The sequence below is a fragment of the Lygodium microphyllum genome, chromosome 28 (assembly GCF_053477565.2).
Source record: "Lygodium microphyllum isolate KBCC chromosome 28, Lygodium_microphyllum_v1.1.10, whole genome shotgun sequence".
Taxonomy (NCBI): Eukaryota; Viridiplantae; Streptophyta; class Polypodiopsida; order Schizaeales; family Lygodiaceae; genus Lygodium; species Lygodium microphyllum.
In genome coordinates this window covers 125,232,768-125,241,316 of record NC_141162.1, presented here as the reverse complement: position 1 = coordinate 125,241,316, position 8,549 = coordinate 125,232,768, and the positions used below count along the sequence as shown (strand labels likewise).

Genomic DNA, 8,549 nt, shown 5'->3' with positions numbered 1-8,549 from the left:
TATCATGTCTGACTTGTTGGTCTTTCTAATCAAAGAATATGCTAGTATTATGGTCCAAATTTAGGACAACCAACCACATTATTTCTGTACAATGATGTTATAAGTATTAAAGCTTAATGAAGAGAAAAGCAAAAAACGATCCATAACTGCTCATTTTAATGCATACAACAAGGCTATTGCCAATATAGCTCCTCTTTTTTAAAGTGCTTTTCTCATCAAGAAGAAGTTATATCATCTAAATTCTAGGACATGTAGTATGGATGAGAAATTCATATTTTTCAAATCAAGTACTTGTTTGAGTAAGTGCATATATTACAAATGATACAAAATTTGGAATAATATGGAAATATTATTTAAATAGCTTGAGATTCTAGCATAAATTTAGCTAATATATAAAAACTACAAAAATATATGTAAGAGCAATGACAAATGAGAGGGTGCAAAATTATATATAATTACCTAGAATTCAGTTCATTTGGAAATACATAATCTTACAAATTTTTAGAAAGTTAAACATTAATAAGTTTTTTTATCAACTTTAAATAATATGAGTGCTTTAATTTCTACATTTATTTAAAAGTGATAATTTTCAAGTTTTCAAAAGAAGCATAGGGAATCTTCTTGGGAGAAACACATAATTCATTCAAAAGGTTTGCAACTATGTTTCCTACTTTTCAACATAGAGAGAGAGAGAGAGAGAGAGAGAGAGATTTCCATAGTTGATTGTCAAAAGAAAAGACTATTCTATGGTTACACACATACACGTACACATATGTACACTCAACAAGAGGAGGGTTTCATACATAAAACAAGAGATCATGGGGGTTGTGGCTCTATACCTTTAAGCATTGGGGTGGATGAACATCCTAAAGCCATTGGCATTTGGGTGGTTGTGCAATTGTTCAAAGGAGAAAGCATTGCATTATTGCAATATACAATATCATAGTTTTTATTATGATATAATACACACATTGCCTTAGGTTGTACTTTGCTTGCACTTCACAATGTATCATGCCTTATGCATATTTTTAAAACTCATATGCATTTCATGGACATTTAGGTAAATCATATACTCATAAGAGGTACTTGTACATATAAAATAGACAATGAGGTGTTAATTCAACAATAGTGGCTAGATACAAAGGCATAGAATTGGCCTTGTCTTTGGGGTATACTTCTCATACAAGAGAGCATCATGTTTTCCAAATCAAGTGTAATAACCTCTATTTCTATATCAAAATAGATGAAGATGGAACTCTAATATATCCTTTATTTGAATAGCATTGGTTCAATGGTGTTCAGACCTTCATTGAAACAAAACAAGTATTGCTTGTGCCATTATTTTAACCATAACATAGAAATAGGAACCAAATCTAGTAAATGGAACATAATTTTATTTTATTATGCCTTCGCACATCTAGAAAACTAAAGAGGCTAATATTTCTACACACGTCCAAACATTATAGAGCTTCCTCCTAAACAAATTACCGACATTTGGTCACCTAGCTACATTTCACATTTTTCCTTAAACTTTTCTATTTTGTAAACTAGAGAGTACCTTGACTTTGTTATACATGTCATGTCTTATTTATTAGGTTTTGTAACTAGAGAATATGCTAGTATTATGGTCCAAACTTAGGACAACCATATTATTTCTTCGCAATGTTGTTATACTTATCAAATCTTAATTATGGGCAAAATAAAAAAGGATCCAAAATGGCTCATTTTGGTACAAACAAGAAGGCTTTTCATAGTATAACTCCTCTTTTTAAAAGTGTTTTTCTCATCCATAAGAAATTATATCATGTGATTTCTAGGACATGCATGATTAGTTCAAAAATACTAAACTTCAAGTTTTTAAAAGAATCTTAGGGAATCTTCTGAGGAGAAACATGCAATTTGCTCAAAAGCTTTGTAACTATGTTTCCTACATTTCAATATAAAAGTGAGAGAGAGAGAGAGAGAGAGAGAGAGAGAGAGAGAGAGAGAGAGAGAGAGAGAGAGAGAGAGAGAGAGATTACCATAAAAGGAAACACTATTCTATGAATGTGCACATAAGCACACATATAGGTGCACATGTATATACTAAACACGGAGAAGGGTGTCATACATAAAACAAGAGATCATGGGGTTGATAGCTCTAAACCTTTAAGCAATGGGGTGGATGAGCATCCTAAAGCCACCAGCATTTGGGGGTAGCACAGCATTGGGCCACTTGGGTGTTGGGTGGCTGTGTAATGGTTCGAAGGAGAAGGTGTCGTAGAGACGCATCAATAGTGGTGGCCCCGCCCGATTGAAGAGGCTTTGCCCGATACATTGTCGCGGCCCTGCCGTGAAGGGAATGTAGGACATGAGTGGTGGTAGTTTTTGGCCCTCCGCCCAACGGTCCGGGTTGAACACGTGTGCATTCTTATAGTAAATTGGATGATAGTGTAGCGCAATGATGGGGATGACTAGGACTTTCCCCTTGGGGATGGGTCCATAACCCTCCACATAGTCATCACCCTTTGCTCGCCTTGTTATCACATTGGCTTGTGGGTACATTCGATTTGTCTCTAGGCACACATTTTTGAAAAAGTTAAGGTCCTTGGCCCTTGTTGACCTAGCTGCCCTCTCGCCCCACTTTAGGTCATTGGACACCAAATGCACCGCCCACCCCAGTGCATTGGCTGCTGTCGTTGCCCCCGCGAACAATAAATTTTTCACTGTATCATGCAATTGCACACTATCCACGCTTGCTATAGCCTCTTGCAATTCTGATAGGGGTGATCCTGCACCCCTTTCCTTGATGATTTCCTCCACCACTTTGTTGAGGCCTCTTATAAGAGCTCGCACATCACTTCGATAGAGCTTGTAGAGTGGTAATAGCTTGGCAGGGACAAACCCCACCACCGCCGAGTATCTCTCAAGCTTGGACACCAGGTGATGCACATGGTGGAATTTTTCCATGCTCAACTCTATCCCAAATGCGAATTTGTAGAGCACTTTGAAGAAAATTTCATTCAAATCCATGTACAGGTCTACCTCATGGGTGGCCTTCCCATTAGCCACCATCTCTTTCCATTCTCTGAGCTTCTTGTCCGTCTCCTCGAGGACCAGGTCCTCAAAGGCTTGAATTCTCTCGGCTTGCTTAGTGTGCGGGTTCAAAACTTGGTGGGAGGGTAGGTGGTCATCCTCATCGAGGGCGCCGAGAATGCCGCGAGGTCCCACGACCTCGCCCATGAGCCTGGCAGCTCGCCCCCCTTTGTCATAGTTGGAGGCATTCTGCACCAAGCAGTGCTTGACGACGTTGAGGTTGAAGACCACAAGGTTGTACTTGCCGATGGGGAAGGTCTCGTCACCTTTGGAGAGCTTCTCTCGCAGCAGAAGAAAGGCGGTAGGCCCATGCATTTTGAAGAAGGTGGCGAGGCGAAAAGAGGACAGGGACATCTTCAAAGCAGAGAGGTGTTTGTAGACGAGGATGGGCAGTGCGGCTAAGAGGGCGAGTGTGAGTTGGGGGGTGTAGCCCAGGCGACAGGCCAAGGTGACATAGGCGCAAAGGCTCACCGTCATCACGGCTACAGTGACAAACATGGTGGCGGCAGGGGAGGCTACACCAGCAGCAACTCAATCATATACAGACACAGAGTACACGCCCAGCCCACACACTCCCGTACACGCTCACAGATGCACCCACACCCAGGAGTGCTCCGATTTGCAAGCGAAGGGGAAGACTGGAGCTTGTAAATTTTATAGTGGGTAGCACGTGCTCCGGGGCTGGGAGCACTCATCAGCAAACCAACATATGCATATGCTCCGTATTCTACTATTTTTCGCATTGAGAAAACAACACACGGGCTTCACGCCTTCACATCTCACGACACACTGAAACTTGATAGTATAGCAGGCTGCAGCGCTGCCAGTTGGTTCCTGAATCCTCACAATGAAACTTAATAACTTATATTCACTGGTGAACGTCGGGGCCTCGTTGAGCGCGTCTTAAGAAAAACTTATTAACGAGTCACTCATGTCCATATCCCTGTCCCGTAACGAGCTATGTCCAATACGACAGTCTGGACCATGCTTCACGCCACATTGCCTTTTGCGCACCGCCCTACACGGGCTTCACGCTGTCACAGATCACGACATCCTGATATTTGATAAATTGAAAGCATAGTGCCAGTTGGTTCCTCACGATAAAACAAAATAACTTATATTCACCGATCAACGTCGAGGGGCCTCATTAAGCGCGTCTTAAGAAAAAATCATTAACGAGTCACTTATGTCCACATCTCGGTCCCGTAACGAGTTATGTCTAATAGGACTGCTCATAGGAATCTGGACCATCTATTTACGAGATTCACGCCACGTTGCCATTGCAGCTGCTGCTTCACTCGTTTTCATGTGCACTCGGCATGAAAACGATGTATTACACTAAGAACGGTACTACGGGGCTTGGAAATTGGAATCAGGCCCTTTTATGGGCAACATTTATGTTAGGCAATTACCCTTATCATTTCAACCCTATTCTTACTAGGAGCAGATCACGAGAACTAAGCGAGGCATTAGCAAGGCAGCAACAACGCGAAGTTTTTCTTAATGATGCAGAGGTTTTTGCAACATTAGGCAGGCTGGATGAAGAATAGGCTATACTTGATAGTTAGGGTGATTAGGATGTGGATTCCTCTAGGGGGGTACAACAACCATTTATAATTCTCATGCTATTTCTAAAGAATCTTTTCCAACTCCTCTGACTCTTGAAGTTTCACCTAATGTTTCAGAAGATGAGGAACCATCATTACCACCTAAAGATCGAGAAACTCCTCCTAAGTAAGCACTTAAAAGGCTGCAACCTATAGTGCTTGGGAGATCAGTTTCACTGAGAGCTACAACCCTTCAATCTAAGAAATCTTTAAAATTTAATCCTCTACCGCCATTGCGGAGGCCTCATAAGCCGAATATAATGAATCCAAATCAGATTGCTAACCTAAATGTTAGAGCCTCTAAGTTTTCAAGAAAGAAAAAAGAAGACCCTGATTGTCATGTGGCCGAGTTTGAGACTAGGTGGACAACAAGTGGATTCAACCAAATGTACGGGGATCAAGTAAAAAAGCAACAATTTGTTGCAACCTTCCAGGGAAAGGCTATGGATTGGTTTGCAAGTTATGGTATGGCAGCCCTCAATTCATATGATGCTTTAAAAAAAACATTTTTAGGCATGTTCCGCAAGGACAACTTCGGGAGATATTTTAAGGAAGATCAAGAAGATCAAACAAAAGACTATGTTAGTGAAGGACTATGCCCTAAAATTCTGGAACCTATTGAACAGGCTGGCTATTGATAATACATCTTCAGTGGAGATGCAAATCACCTACTTTATGAAGGGCTTGAAAGGTAAGATTCGAAATCCCATTTCCAATGTTGAGATGGGTCAGAATGATCCATTGAATAAATTGATTAGGGCAGCTATGAGAGTCGAAAAGAGACTTGGTACCTCTAGATCTAAGAACAATAAAGATGTTGACTCTTTAGACTGATAAGATTCTAATGCAGATTTAGAATTAGATTCAGACACAGATAGCGATTACAACTCAGATTTAGATGATGATTCAAGTGACTCGGATGAGGATAACTCTAGCAAGAGGAGGCATAAGAAGAAAAAGAAGAAATCAGGATTAGCTATGACCAAAAAGAAGAAAGCAAAGGATAAAGATAAGAAGAAATCATAGGATAGCAAGTTAGATAAAATGATAAAAAAAAAGCTAAAAGATTTGGGTATTTCTGAAAGTAAGAACAAGGAAAAGAATTGTGAATATGTCAGAGAAAGGGCCATGAAACTAGGACTTGTTGGTATAATCCTAATGTCAAGATGGCACAACAGATGCCAATGATGTAGGCTAGACCAAGACCTATTCAACCAGTTGTAGTAAATCAGATTATTCCTGACACCATACCATAGAGACAATTCAGAGGACCTACAAGAATGCAAGCTAGACAGCCTTGGAAAAATTTTCAGGCACAGCAGCAAACTATCCAAATGAGAGCATGCCACTATTGTGGAGGTCAAGGACACTTTGTTGGACCAAACTATGAGATTTGGGCAAGGCATAGGAGTGAGAGAGGAATGCCAGTAGCAAGGTCTCACCATGATGGAAGACCTGTAGGAGCATCTCATCAACAGCATCCACTTGCCCCGGTTGCAGCAGTCCTTATAGAGTTACCTGATCAAGATGAAAAAAGGCAAGTCCCTAATGGTAGAGAAACTATTGGCTGTAGGAAAATTCAACAAGAGAAGGTTCAAGAAGAGGCAAAGGAGGTGTCATGTAACATTAATGCTGCAAGTATGCATGTTCATTGTGATTGTTCTAATTGTCTTGAAATAGAGGAATGTCAAGGGGAACCAATGGTCTTAGCAGTAACTAGAAGTCAAGTTGGTATGAAGCTTGATTGGTAGGAACAAGAGAAGATAAGGAAAAAGGCAACAAAGGAGGTGAGAAAGATGCAAACACTTGCTAAAAAACGTGAAGCAGATCGAGTGATGATGTAGGGGATTCAGGTTTGGAAGAAACTTGACCTCTGCAGGAGCATTTCCTGAATATCAGGAGTATGTTCTTGAATAGTAGAATCAGTCTCCTGATGATCAGAAGCAGTTTCGTGATAGCATAGTTGTTGAAAATTTACAACAAGGAGGCTCAGAAGAGCTATTCCAAGCTTTAGCAAAGTATTCTTTGCATTTAACCTTGGAGAAAATTTTGGATCTAATACCGAGATTTAGGGAGAAGTTACTCCTGAAGATTAGAGAGAAGTTACAAGAAGTTCTTGAAAGTATAGCACTTCAGGATCAAATAGTTCCTGACTATCAAGCAGTTGTACCAAACTAACAAGAAGTGGCGGATTATCAAGTACCCACCATTCAAGTTGAGTATGCAGGTAGTAAGTATGATGATTTGGATAGAGGTTCAAGAGTTAACATACTTCATGAACATACATATTTGGTAACTAACAAAAGGAGCTATTATTACCAGCCCGATTTCAGGTCCAGATGGCAGACCAAAGGAGGTTAGAGCCTTTGGGTATTCTTAGAAATCAACAAATTCGAGTAGCTAGCCTGAAGTTTAGGGTCAATTTTGTGGTTTTGAGAATTTCAGAAATTGGGGATTCCTATACAATGCTTTTGGGAAGACTGTGGTTTAGACTGGCTAAACTCAAGCAGGATTGGGGAAATGACTATGTGTGCATCCCAAAAGGACTTAAGGAAATCAGGTTATCCACAGTGAATAAGGTTATTTTGAAGAGTTCCTCTAGACTTGCAGTAGCCCAAACTATTAACCTTGCAGATGAAGTGGAAGATGATGAGGAGGAATTATTTCTTCAAGTAAATCCTTCTATGGTTCAACTTTTTGAAATAGATGTTGATGGTATTATAGAAGAGTATCAGAAGTAGCCCAATATGGTTGGAAATGCAGTCTATCAACAACAAACTGTTCAGGAATTTGAAAGGTCTTCCTGAAGATTAGGAGTAGCCTATATTTCAGGACATGTCTGGAAATGAGCAGAATAAATTAATTCAGGACCACAATATAACTTATCCTGAAGTTTCTTAGCAAGAAATACCTAACAAACAACAAACTGGTATGGAAAGTTTTATGGACAGTTCTAGTACATTGGATGAAGAAGTACTGAAGGCTATTGTTCAAGCTAAACTAAGATATGAGCATATAATGAGAAGATCGGCAAGAGTGATTGAAGATGAGGTTCAAGAGGTTAACCTGAATATAGAAGGTGAGCCTAAACCCATCAAGGTTAGTATTTTTATGGAAGATAATTTCAAGCAAGGTCTAATTCAGTTGTGCAGAGAGTTTCAAGATATTTTTACTTGGGTTTATACAGATATGAAAGGATTTGATCTAGTTGTGTGTCAGCACATGATAAACTTGAAAAAGGATGCTAAGCCTATTTATCAAAAGAGGCATACAATGAATCCTAATTATGCCAAATAGGCCAAGGAAGAAATTGACAAGCTTTTGAGAGTTGGGTTTATCAAATCGATTAATGAGGTTACTTGGTTATCTCCTATTGTTGTAGTGTCAAAGAAGAATGGGAAGATTAGCATTTGTGTGGATTACATGAAATTAAATGCAGCTACTATCACTGATCCCTTCCCCATTCCTTTTACTAATTCTCTTTTGGATGATGTAGCAGATCATGACATGTACAATTTCCTAGATGGTTTTTTGGGATATAATGATATAAGGATGCATCTCGAAGATATGGATAAGACAGCTTTCATTATAGAGTGGGGAGCTTATGTTAGCATAGTTGTGAACTTTAGGTTGAAAAACGAATCGCTTGAGTTTCAAGGAACTACTCACAAAACATTTGAACCATATTTAACAACTTTTATGAGAGTATTCATTGATGATCTTTGTGTTTTTGGTAGCAAAAGTGAACACTTAAAACACCTCAAACTATGCTTTCAGAGATGCAGAATGTTTGGCATGTCATTAAATCCTTTGAAGTCAGTGTTTGCAGCCAAAGAGGTGTGTTGTTAGGTCATATCTTGTCTGAAG

At 39.6% G+C, this 8,549-nt stretch overlaps 1 protein-coding gene across 1 annotated transcript; it reads right to left on the bottom strand.

Moving 5' to 3' along the window:
- Positions 1-2,017: 2,017 nt before the first annotated feature.
- Positions 2,018-3,881, bottom strand: LOC148011963 (cytokinin hydroxylase-like). Its single transcript, XM_087670286.1, has one exon. It carries the CDS (start codon positions 3,571-3,573, stop codon positions 2,149-2,151), a length of 1,425 nt encoding a protein of 474 aa, XP_087526412.1. The 5' UTR covers positions 3,574-3,881; the 3' UTR covers positions 2,018-2,148.
- Positions 3,882-8,549: the final 4,668 nt, after the last annotated feature.

Coding starts and splice junctions, on each gene's coding strand:
- LOC148011963 (XM_087670286.1), bottom strand. CDS start 3,573: ATGTTTGTCACTGTAGCCGTGATGACGGTGAGCCTTTGCGCCTATGTC.